Source organism: Osmia bicornis, chromosome 16, assembly GCF_907164935.1.
Source record: "Osmia bicornis bicornis chromosome 16, iOsmBic2.1, whole genome shotgun sequence".
NCBI classification, from domain to species: Eukaryota; Metazoa; Arthropoda; class Insecta; order Hymenoptera; family Megachilidae; genus Osmia; species Osmia bicornis.
In genome coordinates, this window is record NC_060231.1 from 7,627,544 (window position 1) to 7,646,444 (window position 18,901).

Consider the following 18,901-nt stretch of genomic DNA (forward strand, 5'->3'; position numbering starts at 1 on the left):
CTGAAAGAAGCATAAGTAGCACATGACTGTGGTGATACAGTGATATTATAAATGACTCAAGAAATGAAGAAGACATCATTGTTTGTTCATCATAAGACTGAAACACAATACATAGCTTCTTTTATAGTTTTACAATTAATTAAATTAGATGCTGCAACCTGTATATTATATAAATTTAGTTTTTTTAGTTGTTTTGTATAAAGTAATCATTCGATTATATATTTTTCTGACAATTATAACGTGATTGGAACATACGATACAAACACGCTGCCATTTTGAATGCTTTTATTTGAACGATTAATTTATCAGTGTATTAATTAACGTAATACGAATAAACATCTCGAATGTGTATTTCGTAATAACTACCGAAAAATATTTTCATGAAATAAAATGTAAATAAATTTGCTCAATACCTCGGTAAAGCTAATCTCTGTAAATCAAATGTTTATAAATTTTTAATTCTACAAATTATAAACTTTTATTTTGGGAGAAAAACAAATGATAGTAACTTTGATAAAATTATAATTCATGATTATTATTGCAATGTCAGAAATAAATCAGTAATTTAGGTAAATAAATTATAACGAAATTGATTATTTATGATTAAAATTCGAAAACAATTACATTGCTTTGTACATATGTGAAAGATAAAAGATTGGAAGCAAAGAAAAATGAATCTCCCAATTTCAACATCAGATTTTCTTGTAACCGCATCTGATTGTGGTGAATTACTTACAAGAATTAAACTCAACATAGAACAGTTAGAATCTGCTATGCAACATCATATAGATGATTATTTAAAGGAAGTGATTGATACTAATGTTAAAACAGATGCAGATAATAAAAAGCAGAATATAGACTTTGATAAACACATGGAATTATGGATGAATGATTTGAAACAGCAATTAATAACTTTGCAGTTTTTTGGTAGAGTAAGTTACAATTAAAAAATGTATTATTCAAAATTAATTTTCATTAATACTTGATACATTTTAAAAGGCTGCGACGCTTAGAATATTTGTCTACTACAGTAATTATCTAGATATTCTACGAGCACCGATTAAAAGAAGCCACCATCAGCTGTACAAACTACCAGTATATAATATTGAATTTCCGAAAAATGAACAAACTAAACCAACTCTAGTGCTTAAAGATTTGTCTAAATTGAAAAGGAAGAAATGTTTACCTAAAATCAGTACATGCAATTAAAGTAATATACATAAATAATTAACTAATAAATTTTCTTTGATTTATTATGAAAAAAATAAAATTACAACAATTTTTTTTAATGAAATTATAAAATCTCTTAACATTATAATATTTAATTTCTCGTAAATTCGTTTCCGTTTTAATAATAAAATTTATTGCACCAAATCTTATTAAAAAATTTGTACGAATTAATGAAAAAATATACATTTCGATAGGCTACATATAAATACATATATTATATACATTTATTTCTACTTGTTTAAAAATATTATGCTTTGTACACCAATAAGCAGAAATATCTAACACAACAATAGCTACTACTCGTATATAAATATGATAAAGAATTAAACTTAACGCAACGTTAAACCCTGTTGACGTGTAACAGCACCAAATAAATATGTTAGTTTAACAAAGGCATCATAATTCATTGTTGTTCAGACTTTATTAATTTTTTGTACCATTTATTTGTTGATTATATAGCAAAAAAATAGAAATTCTTTGCAAAGTTGATAAATACTGAAATAATGAACTATCTATGCACTATATTTTTATTATATCGTTATATAGTTAATTATTAATTTTTAATGTTTGAACAGCAATCTTTACAATAGAGGTATTCCTGTTGCAAAAACTTCCAGTAAATGTTAAATATTTATTATCACAGTTTCTGTACAGCAAGGATTTTTATACAGGCCTTTTTAAGAATAAATTTGTAAAATTGTTTCATTATCATTCAAAGAATTTTTCTAATATAAGATTATCAATTGTGTCTATAACTTAGTAAAAAAAGATATATACATTAGTCTATAACTTCTTTACTAATTTTTTCATTGTCTACCTCCTCCTTTAAGACAGCTTCGTTTAGACAAACATTATTTAAACTGATTGAACTATTGGAAAACATTGCTGTAGCTAGATTTGGATTCTTTACATCCGTACTAGTAGCTGAATGCTTTAAAGACACCACCTCCGATTCCTTCGTGTGCGATGCGATCAAATCGCATGCCTTACCAAGAACTACTAAGCTGATTAGAATTCTTAACGCTACTAGAATTAGGTATGCTAAAAGTAAAAGAATTATGTTTGCTGGTTTCGCAGCTGGTGTGATAGTTGTGCATAGGACTCTCCCTATCGCAACGCCAAGAGGAAGAGGAATGAAACCCATCCTACGAGCTACCAAATCTGAAGGATCAGAAAAAGCAGTTTCTTGACGCGTTTGTGCCATATCGTAAGCTAAACTTATAGTGTAACCCCTATACACTGTGGAACGAAGCTCATTGAAACGGGTTATAAAGGCGTGTTTCACCTGAAACAAGTAGAAGCTTTCGTTTTATATCAACAGCTAACTATCACCATGATCTGGTTCTACTAAAATACGTACCCAATCTACGAGGACCTCTGCCAATAACAACATTATACAATCTGGTAAAAGCACCGCGAGACGCTCCGCTTTCCATGCATATTCTTTCATCGTTTGCAGATTTACAGCAAGAAGAAGCATCATTAAATGAAAACGCTCCCTTACGTCTGCGCAAGATAGTTGAAAGAGATTATTCTTGTCAAATTTCTTAAAAACAGAACCTTTCAATTCTACAAACTGGAACAGAAGTACATAGCAGGTGTGTAAGTGACAGTAGTAAAGGAGATGAATATTTAAAATTAAACTTACATTGTTAGACATCATTATAGTCAGTAAGGCTTTGTTGCTGCTATTTATTGCTACATTTAATGTAGTTGCTTGGAACAATACCAATATACTGTGCAACACTTTAAAGATAAATCTTGTATAGGAAAATACGTTCTATGCTATAGACTTAAAACTTTACAGAAAATGACATTTTTATTTTATTAATCCGCAAACAGTAGCGAGTTATTAATTTATATGTAAAGGATACAAACATAAGTAACCGCAAACAGCAAGTGCGGTAGCGTACCCAAATGTTGGGATCCTGTTTGGGTCTTTGATCTAGGCTCTGTAGCAGTCCACAGCAAAGCATCAATTGTATCTTGACCAAAAGCACTGAACAATCTATCCCCAACCTCCAGCATATTATAAAATATGTACAATTTTATTACCGACTGACTTTTCACCAAATGATACATCATAGATGTATCAACTTTCCAAGTAGCTGCCCAACAGCTGATCACTACAATTCCCTTCAAAAGATCACAGATCTCTGCAGGTCTTAAATGTCTTTCTCCAACTTTTAAATTATTCCTCTCTTTTCTAAATTTTACACAGAACATACGATAAATCTTGATACTTGTAAGATTATGCACAACATGCAGGCTTACCTTAAACAGTACCAAAGGGGTCTTGTAATTACTGTCCATAGTGCCATCATGAATCTCAACGGTAAAAATGTGTAAACAAATAGAAATGAGTCTGCACACTAAAACAGAAGACAAATATTTTTAGCTACATACATTACCTTTTATTTGTGAAATGAAATACCTAAGCAGGTAGCTGTACCTGCAAGAATCCATAGATCATAAACTTTTCGACTTCCCTTGGAATTTTCATAAAGGAATAAATTTTTTCCCTTCTTGCAGAAAATCTTTCTTCATCATTTTCCAATTGATAGCCTCTCGTTAATTCCGTTCGTAAAAACTGTGAGAGAGACATACCTGTGGTGATAAATAAATACATTACTATTAAAAAGGATGCAATATATATTTGTTTTGTCTATACATCATTTATATTTACTTTAAAATGAGAAAGAAATGCAAATGAAATATATCATAACAATGTATTTCAAATAATTTAATTTTAATAATTCCTTTTCTAAAAATAAACAAGGTCTTTAGCTTCATTTACAGATAAGAAGAAAAATAATATGATGATAATAGGAACATTTTTTTAATTCTTACAACTTCTTATACACATATTCAATATGAACACATTCGCATATATTAGTAATTAATAATGTCATACATGTCAGCAAATTTGTCTAATAAATAAACCACAGTTATAAAAACAACACCTTGTCCTTTTTGCCGACGTTTCTCAAAACTGAATTGACTCTTCACATCTTGAATTTTATTACTCTGGCTATCGGACTTTTTGGTAGACTTAAATCTTATACATTTTTTTTCAGTAAAATTTTGCCAATTTTCATCGATATTCATCGTTTCTGTTCATTCCTTTTCACGTTACTGCATAACCTTAAATCTGTCGTCTTATCAATGTCAGTTTAAAATTTATTTTTACTTGTTGAAATACCTTTAGCTATCGAAATTCTCCTTCATCGATACTTAAGTAATTTTAATTATCTAAAGATGTAATTTATCATTTCTTTTGTAAACTGTTATATAAACTAAAAACTTGTAAAAAAAGACACATTCCATACATAAACTGACATACAGCTGTGATAGGACAGTAACTACAGATGTAAAAGATTGGACATGCCTTTGTTTTCGATGAATCGTGATTTTCGAAGTTCCAATCATTCCCAGGCAACAGTCGTGCTTATTTTATCAGCCCTCTTTTACCATACCTTGCACTGACAGCTGAAAAGACACAATTTGGACTCCCTTTGATTCTATTTTTTGACAAGTCAGACAAAATCAGTACAAGATCGAAAAATTATTTGACAAACTTATATTTTGAAAAGACCGCCACGTATTTTTAAAGTTCGACCACCGCGTCATCTATACAAAAGCAGCAGAAACTACTCAATAAATTACCGACTTGTCGACACTTCAGCAGTCGGTAAGTTAACGAATAGTTTGCGCCGCTTTTATATAGATGGCGCAATGGCCGATGGCTGTGTGGCGACCTCTGCTGATGGTCGACCGTCTCGCCGAAGCGTACACTTTCAATAAATATACCGCGACATCTACTTCCGGGAAAAGCGTCGTTTTCCCGTTCCGGATGGAAGTTTTTCATTCTCGTGGGGACGTTTGAAGCGGTAGCTTTGTGTTTTGAGAAACTTTGTATTCTGTTCGTAGGTGTTCGCATCAAAGAATTTATAGGCGTTGTTGAGCGTTCTAAGCTGTGATAAGTGCATTAGGACCAGTTAAATGTACAGCGTAGTTACAAATTTATAATAATTAACAATTAATAAAACTCTATATGAAAAGCGGTAGTGAGCTTGTTTTCCATCAATTGATAAAGTAGGAATACTAACTCCTAAGGAATCACTTATTCCTACAGCTTGGGGTGTTAGGGACCCCGATGCACTGATGATCCTCTTTGAACATCGACGTTATGGCATCCGGGGTGTCAAGGACCCCGTATGGAGTCTCAATCCATATTACAGTTTAAACATTCGGAAGTATAAATTATAAATATTTATTGAAATAGAAATTTAGGAAAGGTTAACATGTCTTTACAGTTTAAAGATTATTGAAGGAATGAATGTACAGAAAAGCTATTTGAGCAAAATTTCTCCCGAATGAACATTTTCTTCTTTATCAACTTCTTGGTCTATACTGTTTCTTGGTCCATGATTATACATATATTATTTAAAAATGGTAAACGTTATTTGTATTGTTAATAGCGCATGACAATGTTATAAGAAGAGCATAATTTTTTAAGAAACTATGGTACTTTCATCCAGGGCCAGAGTACAAGATTTTTATGTATGTAATGTAATAATTCCAGTGTTTGTTTTTCTACTAGTTTTATTTACTTTAATTGTATTTAAAAGGTAAGTAATTTGAACTTCATCATATGTCAGTGCTCTAACAATCTTAATTTCCTTGCACAATATTCACAGCCCATCCTGCAGATACAGGGTTGTCGAAAACCCAACAATATTAATTAAAAATTCTGTACTTCTGTGTTTCAGTATCATCTGGGCACTAGTCATATGTTGTCTCTATGTAATAAATATCTTTTATGGACTGGTTATATTACAATATATCAACTTGGTACTAGTAAACTTAAATGCTATAAGCGATACTTTTAATCCTACCTTTGAAGTAAAAGATCCGTGTAGTGTCTGTACTAACAATAGTTGCAAAAGGCATAAGCAATTACCGCATTCAGCTAAAGTAAAAATACCAAAGGACTGTGACCGTGCTTTGGAACAGGTAATCATCAATCAGAATTTTAAATTTCAATGAATTTATCTTAATCATCTGCTTCTTGTTTGCAGCTTCTCGAAGACTTGGTACAAAAGTATGTTTGTGCCTGGTATTCAGACTTCTCTACGGACGAAGCGTTTGTACAGCAACTTCGTCTGGCTACAGCCACGGCGGCGAAAAACATTGCGGTACGGTTGCTTCGTACAGACGTGGTTAATGTCGTCCTTTGTCGATTGGTACCGTTGATATTGCAGCACGCCCAAGATTGGAAGAACCTGAATGCGAAAATAAACGATATTTCTCGTTTAGGAGATCAAGTAATTAATTACTTCGGTCACGAAATTCACCCAGCCAGTTATTCGCGTAAAGCCGAATTGAACTATCTTAGAGGAGTAGTCACTGCAATTATCCCACATTTACTTCCTGCTATACACGTGTCCACTAACAACAAGGTAATTCTCCGTGAAATCCTAGCTAATTGGATTCTTCTACCAGCGGTGGATGCAATCGCCGATCCAGAAAACATTAACGCATTAGTAATGCTGTCGACACATCGGGACGGTTTAGTTTCTAATTCTATGGACGCAGTGAACGTACCAATGTTGCAGTATTGGGTGACAATCCCACCGGTGCCAAAGATTGCACAGAATTATTTAAAACCCTCGTTGGACGAGGTGTTAAATAATCCTCAATTGCTGTACATGTTCATGCAACATATCAAAGAAACCGGCCCTATGAATCTCTTTCAATTCTGCTTAGACATCGATGATCTCAGTAAGCGTATGTTAAATCCAGAGATGAGTTCGAACGCTGAAGATAGTTTGTACGTTGATATACAAAGTATGTATTTAACGTACCTGGATCCAGAGGGTCCCGAGTATCTACATCTACCTGAGGATATATCAATGGGTATCCGACGAATTCTTGAGAGAAGTTCAAAGAAAATTCAGGAGCTGAGGACGTCGCGACCATTCTATCAGGCGCATCAAGAAGCTCATGCGTTATTAGAATCCACTTGTCTGCCATCTTTTCATCACAGTTACCAGCTGTATGATTTATTGTGCGGACAGCCAGCTCCTAATCCCGTGAAGCAATCTCGTGCGAGCGTTTCCAGTGGAATCGGAAATTCTTCTTCAAAAATCAGCAACCATTTTCCGAAGATCGATGGGGTGCTACGAACAACGACCATCGATGGAATGCCGTTCCAAGACATCTATCAAGGCGAAGAGATAGACTATTCGTCGCGTGCTTATAACGAGATCAAAGGCGCGGATGATACTTTTTCCAGAGACCTAACGACATGGCGAGTGAATATTCCACACATGGAAACAGGTGATAATCAAGCCCTGTACGTGATCGCTGTACACAATGTCGCCGAAGGGAAATCATGGACGGTCTTACGTCGAGATCAAGACTTCTACGTTCTACGAACACGATTAGCTGAATTCCATGGCGATAAAGAATTGAGCGATTCGCCTTTGCCTTCGCGAAAAAATCCTCATGGTTCTTACACCATAAATAGACAGAGATACGAAGACTTTCTTGAGAAGCTTCTTTCAAAGCCGGTACTTAGAAGCAGCGAACTACTGTACAATTTCTTAACCATGCCAAATTTCAAGCCTTACTTTACAAACTGTAGCACACCAGATATTGGAATATTGTATCAGAGTATGGCAAACAAATTGAGAAAAGAGAAGGGTCAGAATTTGGACAAATTCATGAATGTCTTCTTGGCATCCACCAATGTTAAGAATGAATACATGGATGTAGGAGTTGAACCCTTAGGTGAACCTAGCGTGAACGAAAGCAAAAAGGTAAAGGGTCGTGATCTTCTGTTTGGAGTGTTTGGGGACAATCTTAATTTCGACCCAAACGTCAGGGATTTATCATCTTCTTCTTCGTTGAAACGTTCTCACGTTAAGGGTGCGTCTTTTTGTACCGTTGACGCAGGTAGGTACTTATCCTATGCTACTTAGAGCATTTAAAAGGTAAAAAGGTACTGAATCATTGTACGATTATTATTACAGTGGATCGGTTATTAAACGTGCCACCAATTATCACACGGATCCTTTGGATGTTTGCCTCGTCATCACGCGCAAAGATGGATCCGTATGTCAACGTTTTGTTGTACAATACATTAGCAAAACTTCTAAGCGGAGGACGCGCAGCGATTGTCGTGAAACTTCTACATGCAAAAGTAATGGGCGATAAAAGTAGCGCCAAGGATACGAGTCGTAGAAATTATTATGAAAATGCGAAGAAGGGTTTGTACGGTTTATTACCCTGTTGGTTGATAGGATTTTATAAACCTTGGACCGAGTTGATGGATTCTATTTTAGATTCGTTACAAAACGCGCCTCTCAATAAACATCTCGCTTATGTACTTCTAGATCACATTTTGATCAATCTATTTCCTGAGCTTACAGTTTAATAGAAGAAAGATCATAGAATAATATTTCATTTTTATTACACACACTTGTTTGTTTTTAAAATTACATAGTATACATGTCACTTCAATGAGATAAATAATTAGTTAATTTTATTTTGAAATTCATATTTTGAAAGCTATTTATTATAATTTTCAAAATGCATGTTATACGTAATCTTTAAGCACTTAGCTAGTGATTCAATTAATTTTACAAATCCAGTGTCTTTCGGTTTTTCTAATCCTCTCAAAACTCTGTTTTTCATCACAGCAACAAATTCTTTGTTACTTAATTGGCCATCCACTAGAGATTAATGAGAAAAAATTAAATTTTAGTTCTCCAAATACATTAATACTATGTTCTTATTTGTTAGAAACTTACGGTTCTCATCAAAAATCGTGTAAACCACTTGTATTACATGATCGCTCAAGTCAACGTGTGCCACTGTTTTTGCTACATGCTTTAATGTAGCTGTAAAATATTTTAATTACATATTATTAATAAATTAAGTAAATATAATCTTAAGTGAAACCAATTTTTATAGATCTACTGTGCATTTTTGTATATTATTATACATATATTTCAGTGATTCAGAGGGGTGTAAATAAAATCATTTTTTTAAAAACCTTGATCTATGGATGCTCCTGCAATATGATAAAACGTCAGTGCTGTATCCACGTCGTTAATATTATTTAAGAAATGAAAGAATTTCAAGTACTCGTCTTTATCAATTCCTTTTGAATCGTCTTTGAAGCTGTAACATTCAAAATGTATATTTTATACATTATTTAGAAATGATATTAGTCTCCAATATACTCACCGTTTTTTCACAGTTTTTATAATCTTTGTTTTCTTCTTGTCAGGATATCCGGCATAAGCAAGTAATAATTCAGTGAAATCTACTTCACTTATTCGACCATTTTCATCAGGATGTCTTCGTTCAAACTGTAACAAATGATTTTTGTTAATCCTTAAGCGGTACTTTCTGCCTAGGAAAATGTTCCTGCAAAATTTACCTCCAAGCTAAGTATTTCCTTCTGTAATTGTTGCTGAAAATCAAGGAATTTTTCAATTGTCAGCTTCCCATTCATGTTGGATCCAAAAAAGTAGGTAGTTAACGCTGAATTAACACCCTTGATAAACATATAATAAATATTAGAACATACATAAATGTTTTAGACAACAGTAATCATTTCCAGTACCTTGAACATATTGCCAGTAGCGACATGATCACGATGACGATTACCAATACTAGTTTGTTGTCGAATTAAAGTAGCAACTTTACCAAATTCTTCGGAGTCCACATCACCATCGCCGTTGAAGTCAAACATTCTGAAGGCAATTTCAAAATGTCTTCTGGAAGCTATATAAAAGGGTTATTAGTTTCTCAAAGATGTTAACTTAAAATGAAATAGATGTATTAACTTACTGGATAACACTGTAAGCAGAAATATGTAATCAGAGAAAGTGATTAAGCCTGCACTTCCAAGTTTATAGAAAATGCTGTCCTCGTCCAAAGCCAACTCTAATTTTGTGTGAATATGCTATAACAGTTTAAAACAATATTTATAACTATTCTACAGTTTGAAATTTAATAATACAACAGTTAACACACCTTTGGATCATAGCGTCTGTATTTGTCCAGGCCAAGTCCTAAAAATAATTACATCAGAATTTCAGAATTCTCATCATAATTCTATTCTATTCTATTATTAATTCATTATTCTGTTTTCAGTTAAAAAATGTAATGTTACATGCACATATAAATACGCACATTAGTATGTAAGCATCGTACGGCAGGCTAAAGCTTGTATGATTTTATTTTCAAAAGCAGCGTTTACTGTGCTTATACAAAAGGTATGCCATTTAAAAAACAAACGCGGTCCCCTTTGGAATCAATGATCTGTCACTTAATTGAACATTTTCAGTAATAAGACTCTGTGGTAGTTAACTTGCCATGATCAGGGATGTTCAGAGTAGAGAAGATTTTATTGAAGACACAATGAATGATACTTGTCATTTTCAACAATGATTATAAGCATCAGGCAACTTGATATATTTCCATGGTCACCAGAAAGGAAAATCTCTGACATTTAAGAATGATTTGAAACAGGCACTTTTACAAGAACGAACAGAAAATATAAAGGCATTAGTGGAACCTATTCTGAGAAGATTGCAAGTTATTATTAATGCTAAATGAATGTATACAAAATATTGAAACATATATGTGTAACAAAATTGATTTCGAAAATAATGAAAGCCCATGAATTTAATAACAGACAAGTAATCAACTATAGGCATAAATTTGCATACATGTACACACAATATTTGGACATTTCATTAATTACCGTCTGGTTGTTTAAGACCAGGCGTTATAGATCTTAAGAAGTCATCGGGTGTCATGAAGATCTCAGGGATGTCGTTGTTGACCACTTGTAGTGTCGCAAAATATCGAAATACCTTGTCCGGAGTAGAATAGTGCCTCATACGATTTTCATACTCTATTATCTGCATTGCAAACAATTATTTGTTCGTTTAATTTAAGCCCAGTAGCACAGCATCTTGAAATGATGAAATTCTATTAGACATACTTCTTACACAGGGTGAGTATCACAGTACAGTGTTAGGAAAATCAATAACTTCCGAGATATTTCAAATCTTTTAATGAATTTCTGGCCTAATGGTCTGCCTCACCCTGTATATTAATAATGAGTGCTGTTTGGGCTAACGCAAGATGATTCTTTTATAGTGACCAATTGTATTATCTCCAAAATAAAAGATTCCAAGGGTATCAGCTGCTGTTAGAACAACTTTTCAATACTTTTCAGTAACAAAGAATTTCCATGGCCACTTCAGTTGGCCCAATCTCACAAGTATTAAAATAAATAAATATATGTTCACAATAAATAAAGAAACATCTGGTTAAAGCAGATTTTAATGTTAGTAAAGGATGTGAAAGTTAAAAACTGTGTTAAACAAAGAAGAAAAATAAAATAATACCATCCGGTTGTCTCATGCCAGGAGTAATTGATCTCACAAAGTCATCAGGCGTCATATAAACTTCGGTATTGTCTAGGTGCGACACTTTTACGGTCGCAAAATAACGAAAAATTTTATCTGGAGTTGAATATGCCCTTAAACGATTTTCATATTCTATAATCTGTAACCAATTCAAAGATAAATGTTTCTAATTGTACAGACATTTATTTTCTCAAATAATATAAATAGTTTCTTGGATTTATTAGCTTTGGAGATGATTCTTTTGATCACTGCAAAAGGAGATAACTGTTTAAAAAGAAACCTAAATATCTAAGCTGCGTCTTATTGTTCACCTTTCGATCTCTGAAACCAATTTTCTCTTTCTTCTTTTTCTTTTCATTATCCTGTTCTTCTATTTGTTTATCTTCGTCATTAGATTCCTCTTCTGTAATCTGTTCAGCTGCATCAACAAAAGGGAAGTACCTTCCTTTTATACTGAAACTGATTTTATTGAATTTTATTTCAGTTCTGCTGTGTTCAAAATTATTATTAGCACAGCAATGATCTTATAGAAAACATAAGTTATTCCATGATAAAAACTTACCTTTTCCAGCCGACCAAACTTGTAACAAAACAAGGGATAAAAAGCAATAACAGGATACGATTTCTCTTCAGCTTCTGTTCATAGGAAAAATATCTAAAATTCCTTTTAGACGAGTATCGGAAATTATTAGTGTAATCTCTTAATAAAAGTGTATTGGACTTCTTAATAGTTTCACATGAAACATTTCGTCTTATAATATGTATAACCTTATTGATAAACATTGTCTATATTTATTAATAAATTGAGAACTGCTTAACTCTTCTTTTAGAAAAACATTTTTTGGTCATCAGTTATAATTTAACACATATTTTAACAGCAGTATTGTATTTTGTTCTAATATCAGCATTTATCTTTGTATAATACACTAAAAAAAACACAAAATATTGTATATTCTGATGCAATGCAGGCTTCTGTTTTTAAAAGGAAAAGAAAGGAAAGGAGAGGAGTCTCCCACTTGGGAGAAATCAGGAAGCAGGGACGGCTAGCCATCAGGAATTTGGGAGCATTCCCGAGGGATGATAAGGATTCGGAACGTAATTAATGAAATTTATTTACAATAAAAATTTAAGTTCCAATCTTGCCTTGCCTGGGAAAAACTGGGGAGAAATGGGGAGAGTTAAATAAGAAATTACAGTTAGCTTTCACGTCGCTGAAAACAATTAGAGCATTAAAGATGTGCGGCCACTGATCAACGCGACAGTTCGATTCGAAACTTGACTAGTGAATCGCTTTATACTTTAGTATTGATTAGAATCAGTATAATAATATGTTTAAGCTTTTTCATTTACAACTAATTACAGTTTTTTTCATTTTTACAAGTGCACTGAGGAAAGAACAGAAACTTCTTACCGGTAGTTTGTCATACTTTCCTCATTTCAAATATAATGATTTTAAATAATATAACAGTGATACAAATTTATAGATACAGATGGAAAATTAGAAGAAAAAGCTGTGGATGGTGATTTTGATATAATTTCTTTAAAGAAACATCTTTTTCAGTAAGTATAATACTATAAACATAAACAGGTAAATGTATCAAAAATTTTATATTTCAAATATGCCGCTTTTTCCTAATGTAACGCCATCTAACGGTGGTTCGATGAACTAAAAGAGCAAATAATTTTTTGCGCCCCTGTTGGTAAAATCAGAAAGCTCATTTTTGCACACGCCGGTAGATGGTGCCACCTGTTTTTCGCGGCTTTTTCAAAAATAGAAATTTTTACTTGCTTCTGTAATTGGTTTTGATATATGATACATTTAGAGATATTTTTATGGAGCATCAAAAGAATAATAAACTACAATTTGGCTACGTTTGTGAAAATCCAATGCAGTGGGAACAGAGGTTCGAGGAAAAGGATTTTGCGGAAAATCGACATCGTGGAAAGGTAAGGATTTAAACATCAAATGTACTTTTCCTTAATAATTTATATAATAAAATTATAGGTGAAATGGGGAAACATTGATGGTAGCTACGGTGAACACTATTGGGACTTGAATCATAAATGATAAATCACCTACATATCCTCGTCTTATGTAACATCCTTCCTTTTAATAACTACACAGTCGAACCAGTAAAGATACTTCAACAAAATTTTTTCATTATAGGTACAATAAATAAAGGGTCAAACTCCTGTAAATGATTGTAGTTATAATCCTTAATTAAGTAAATTCAAACGACTTACGATAAGAAGTGACTATACTTTTTGTACCTGTTTGTAATATTTCAATACGATATAATTACTGTATGTAACATCCGTGTAGATGCAGCAGAGCAATTTGTAATAATAATGTATATGTGCAATGAGAAGTTTCAGTAATAAAATTTTATGAAATGTACAGATTGTTTATCAATTATTTTCTATATTCTTGTTCAGTTTTATTGTTCTAATGATACTGTTATAAATAATCATTACATACATTTTTGATTATTATTACTGCAGAGTGATTAATTTTAAAGCTTAGAAATAGTTCATAATTAAATATCATTTAAATTTCGTGTCGTAAGTATACCATAGACTACACATACATGATGATTAGATATGCCTTTGTCCATGAGAGAACAAGATTTTGGGATCCTCAAGACCCCGGCACCAATTCACGGGGTTCTCAAGACCCCGTTGATAATTTTCGGGGTTCGCAAGACCCCAATCATAATTCTCGGGGTTCTCAGGACCCCGATGGTGCAAATGGGATCCTCAAGACCCCAATCATAATTCTCGGGGTTCTCAGGACCCCATCGATAATTCTCGGGGTTCTCAGGACCCCATCGATAATTCTCGGGGTTCTCAGGACCCCGGTTGCGCAAATGGGATCCTCAAGACCCCAATCATAATTCTCGGGGTTCTCAGGACCCCATCGATAATTCTCGGGGTTCTCAGGACCCCATCGATAATTCTCGGGGTTCTTAGGACCCCGGCGATAATTCTCGGGGTTCTCAAGACCCCGGTTGCGCAAATGGGATCCTCAAGACCCCAATCATAATTCTCGGGGTTCTCAGGACCCCGATGGTGCAAATGGGATCCTCAAGACCCCGGTCATAATTCTCGGGGTTCTCAGGACCCCGATGGTGCAAATGGGATCCTCAAGACCCCAATCATAATTCTCGGGGTTCTCAGGACCCCGGCGATAATTCTCGGGGTTCTTAGGACCCCATCGATAATTCTCGGGGTTCTCAGGACCCCGGTGATGCAAATGGGATCCTCAAGACCCCAATCATAATTCTCGGGGTTCTCAGGACCCCGGTGATGCAAATGGGATCCTCAAGACCCCAATCATAATCCTCGGGGTTCTCAGGACCCCATCGATAATTCTCGGGGTTCTTAGGACCCCGGTCGTGCAAATGGGATCCTCCGGACCCCAGCGATAATTCTCGGGGTTCCTAGGACCCCACCGATAATTTTGGGGCTCTCAGGACCCCGTTCGCGCAAATGGGATCCTCAGGACCCCATCCGTAATTCTCGGGGTTCTCAGGACCCCGGCGATAATTCTCGGGGTTCTTAGGACCCCATCGAAACAGCGCCATCTGGTTTTCGAAAAAAGAACTAAAGCACGAATCAATTTTAGCCCTCTAGCGGCAAAAATTTGAACTAAATTTTCGACGTCGAATCAGCGCCCTCTGGCGGTAAAAAAAGGAACTAAATTGTGCAAAAATTTAAATTTAAAATTATTTTTCACGAGACTTTACTTACCTTTACTTACCTTTACTCGAACCAGTGGCCATTAGTATATTATTTATAATATATTTGTTATAAGGGTTGAAAGGATACAAGAGATGCAGGGAAAATTCAGGAGTGTAAGGGATACAGAGATATAAAGGATGCGGAGATATAAAGGATACAGAAATATAAAGGATACAGAGATGTAAGGGATGCAAAAATGTAAGGGATGCCGAGGTACTAGTTGCACTAGCATAAATAAATTAGATTAGAAAAAATATTACTAATAAATAATGTACCTCGGTATTCCAGTGAATAATTGCTTCATTCACATATAGGACAACCTTTATTATTTAATACATCACCAATATATAACATAATACTACGAATTATTATTACAATGTTAATATTATTATTATATCGGTTGCAATCTGAGTTTTTAATTGTGTTGCTTGCGTGCATATGCGATACATGTACATACGCGTGCACACTCGTGTATACATACGTACATATCATTTAATTTTATATAAATAAACAAATAAATACATATAGATATACACTTATTTATTCATTCTTAATATCCTACGTAATGCATTACATCTGTAATGCGTGTATATGTGTACTTATACGATACTTTTATACGCACTTTCTGTTGCTTATAATATAATCGTTCTGTTTTTTTTTCTTTCTTTCGATTATCGCATCTTTCCTTACCTACAATTTTTCTGTCGCTTTTTCATTTGCTCTTAATTTATTTATTCTACTATGTATGTATATATATATAACTTCCATAAATATTACATTTTTAAGAAGTGTACATTCTTTCGGCTTCCTTACGAATCTCGGAAGGACAACTTAAGACACATTACGAACTACAGATACGGATAGTTTAAGTATTAGACATCGTTCTGCGTTGTTTTCCTTTTTTTTTGATCAAGTATCCTCCCCCCTGCCCCCCATTTCTTTTCGATGAAAAAAATTCCGTTTGTGCTTAGCTATTTGTAGCCATTGATTCTTTTCTTTTCTTTTGGAAGACTATCATAACTGACATAATAATTGTTCTTCTAATCCATGACCATTTCGACAGCAAAAATAAAATAAAATAAAATAAAATATAAAGATCTGTATTTATAGATTGACAACAATGAAATGGCACGAAAGAAAATAATGGAAAATTATTAAAGTAAAAATGAAAAGAAATATTGTATTACAGAATAGAAGGATCGATCATCGAATAGAAGAAAATTATACCTATAACATCCTTCCGGAAGCTGGTACCAAGTTCCGGTAGCCAGCATTCTTCAAAGTATGGCATAGGAGGAAAATTGAAACGGATTCGGTATAAGAATGCAAGTTTATCGATGTCTTCGTACGAAAATTAAGCCTAATATTCATTTCTATCGTGATTGTTGATTATGTTCGAATAGTCAGCAATTTTTTTGTTAGCGATTAATAGTATCGTTGTTAAAAAATATTTGATATATAGCTTAGTGTTTTAGAAAGTTCCAAATGAAGAATGGTGTATCCATAGTTCATAGAAGATAAGTTCTCATTTTATATCCATTGGATAGGCATTTATTTCAGCTTTCATCGTACCATATTCATTTTTCTACTCGTTTCGATAAATATCCCATATCTGTACCCTCGCAATCCATTTTTTTTTTTAAATCTTTTTCTTTATTTCATTTTTTTTATTTTTTTTTTAGTTTGGCTGGTCCACTAACGTTCCTAGAAAAAATACTCTCTGCAGTCCGCTACGTTATAAACTAAGAACTTGTTGTTCCTCTAATTTCTCTGTTTCGGTTTTCTATCGTTTCATCGTTTTTCTTTTTCGCTCCAGTGACATTTCTATCGTTCGTTTAGATTTACTACTTACAATTAAACACACTGAGAATATCTCTCCTGTTGTTTGTTCTAAGAATCTTTACACGTATAATGTACATCATGGTTGAATTGTCTTCGTATGTTCATCACATGATCACACGACTACATGTAATGTGTATTAGCGCACCGTAAGTCACTGTTTAGCGTAATTCAATTAAAAAAGAAAATTTGTACGATTGTACGATAACTTGTCGTTTATCTTTTTTTTTTTTTCTCGCGAGGAATCCAAGAGAAAATGAAAGCTTGTAACAAGAATAAATGTTATTTAGTATCACAAATATCGTTATAGATTGTGCTAATGCCTCTGGATGTAAATTACTTAATAAAGCAACAAAACATTATTCATTCACGTTTCAACGTTCACATTTACACGTTAGTTTATTTATTAATTTACACACCTAATACATCGTTACGTTGCCAATCGATAATCGTTTAGGAAATGAAATTAGGATTGTTCAGGTTAACAAGAGACATTATCAAAGGATGCAGTACCGATTTTGTTCTCCTTGAGATATGTTATTAAGAACTAAAATCTAAGAAACACTTATTTCAAGTATCTCATTTTATGCCCTCGAATCTCTCGTAGATTTTGGGCTAAAGATTTTGGCAATGTAGGGCCATTTTTCTACGATTACGAAAACGAACGTCACTTTAGCAATTATCACATGCACTGGCCCTTTCACGTACGCATCACAGATATTTATGAAAATTTTTCATCATTTTTGTTTTCTTTTTTTTTTTTTTCTTTATCGCTATTCATTTCAATCGCCTTGCTTTTTGTTTTGTTACAGTTCATCGAGCGCGCTTTCCTTCGTTAAAATATTATTTCTTTCCTCGTTAAGTTACTATGAGGCATAATGGAAAGTCGAGTAATATCACGGTGAAATAATTAAATGATATGGTGGAAGGAATGATGAATCAATGTGGCTTTTACGAGTATCCAAGATCTGTCCTCTCGACTGTAGTATTCACCCGTAGTCAGAAGTTTAGTCTAAAGTCTGGTTTACTTTAGCAGAGCGAGTAAGATTAGTAGGAAAATCCATTTACTAGCGCAATTACAGTAACTGGATTTTACCTACTATCGCTGATAGACCCTTCTACTTACTCTACCACAGTAAACTAGGCCGAAAGCCAGTAAATATGGGGTAGTAAATAAGTTACTTGCGCTAGTATACTCTGCCATTTACTCTACCGACGCAAACAAGGTTTATAGTCTTGATCTCTTGATTTTCAACACTCAATCGCGTCCCTATGTTTACCGTATATTGTTTCTGTAGCTTCATTATTTCATTTTAATAAGTCGCAATTAGGAAAAGTATATTATGACAGTCAGATTCTTGATTTGCAATCATCCCCTTTTGATTTTCGTACAACACATATTAATGCCTCAATTGAATGACAGCTAATTATTTTCAATAGTTAAATTAATGTGAAATAATGATAGAAACATGATTCAATATAATATAAAAATAGATCCTTTATAGAGTTGCGGCCGCCATTCTTGTCCATAAGTGTTTTTGTCAATTTTCAAAGATTTGAAATCAGGTGTATTTTAGTATTACGAAATGTAGTACAAGGACGAATCAATTGTTTCTTCAATGCCCTATTTTGAA

General features: G+C 33.6%; 4 protein-coding genes across 10 annotated transcripts; 2 read left to right on the forward strand and 2 right to left on the reverse strand.

Annotated features, from left to right (window-relative positions):
- Positions 1-1,847: 1,847 nt before the first annotated feature.
- Positions 1,848-4,600, reverse strand: LOC114872270 (protein TAPT1 homolog). Of its 4 annotated transcripts, none has more exons than XM_029179319.2 (8): positions 4,433-4,600; positions 4,194-4,374; positions 3,683-3,837; positions 3,505-3,602; positions 3,105-3,436; positions 2,879-2,976; positions 2,591-2,806; positions 1,848-2,515 (listed from the first exon to the last, which is right to left on the reverse strand). In XM_029179319.2, exons 2-8 carry the CDS (start codon positions 4,336-4,338, stop codon positions 2,009-2,011), a joined length of 1,551 nt encoding a protein of 516 aa, XP_029035152.2. In that variant the 5' UTR covers positions 4,339-4,374; positions 4,433-4,600; the 3' UTR covers positions 1,848-2,008. The 4 variants fall into 4 exon arrangements, with proteins under 4 accessions (XP_029035152.2, XP_029035151.2, XP_029035155.2 ...); XM_029179318.2 differs by having other exon boundaries at positions 4,194-4,381; XM_029179322.2 differs by lacking the exon at positions 4,194-4,374.
- Positions 4,601-5,631: 1,031 nt separating this feature from the next.
- LOC114872224 (sorting nexin-14-like) lies at positions 5,632-8,766 on the forward strand. 2 transcript variants are annotated; one of them, XM_046289164.1, is made up of 4 exons: positions 5,632-5,861; positions 6,003-6,246; positions 6,312-8,194; positions 8,268-8,550. In XM_046289164.1, the coding sequence occupies exons 1-4, from the start codon at positions 5,755-5,757 to the stop codon at positions 8,449-8,451; spliced, it is 2,418 nt and encodes an 805-aa protein (XP_046145120.1). In that variant the 5' UTR covers positions 5,632-5,754; the 3' UTR covers positions 8,452-8,550. The 2 variants fall into 2 exon arrangements, with proteins under 2 accessions (XP_046145120.1, XP_029035053.2); XM_029179220.2 differs by having other exon boundaries at positions 5,637-5,861; positions 6,312-8,190; positions 8,268-8,766.
- LOC114872225 (calcium uptake protein 1 homolog, mitochondrial-like) lies at positions 8,691-12,644 on the reverse strand. Of its 2 annotated transcripts, none has more exons than XM_029179222.2 (11): positions 12,250-12,644; positions 11,999-12,146; positions 11,667-11,826; positions 10,282-10,319; positions 10,096-10,210; positions 9,869-10,029; positions 9,683-9,799; positions 9,487-9,611; positions 9,293-9,420; positions 9,048-9,137; positions 8,691-8,969 (listed from the first exon to the last, which is right to left on the reverse strand). In XM_029179222.2, exons 1-11 carry the CDS (start codon positions 12,468-12,470, stop codon positions 8,806-8,808), a joined length of 1,467 nt encoding a protein of 488 aa, XP_029035055.1. In that variant the 5' UTR covers positions 12,471-12,644; the 3' UTR covers positions 8,691-8,805. The 2 variants fall into 2 exon arrangements, with proteins under 2 accessions (XP_029035055.1, XP_029035054.1); XM_029179221.2 differs by lacking the exon at positions 11,667-11,826 and adding an exon at positions 11,015-11,174 and having other exon boundaries at positions 12,250-12,484.
- On the forward strand, positions 12,645-14,030 carry LOC114872226. Of its 2 annotated transcripts, none has more exons than XM_029179223.2 (4): positions 12,645-12,782; positions 13,172-13,247; positions 13,511-13,634; positions 13,693-14,030. In XM_029179223.2, the coding sequence occupies exons 1-4, from the start codon at positions 12,650-12,652 to the stop codon at positions 13,753-13,755; spliced, it is 396 nt and encodes a 131-aa protein (XP_029035056.1). In that variant the 5' UTR covers positions 12,645-12,649; the 3' UTR covers positions 13,756-14,030. The 2 variants fall into 2 exon arrangements, with proteins under 2 accessions (XP_029035056.1, XP_046145122.1); XM_046289166.1 differs by having other exon boundaries at positions 13,178-13,247.
- The last annotated feature ends 4,871 nt before the right edge of the window (positions 14,031-18,901 follow it).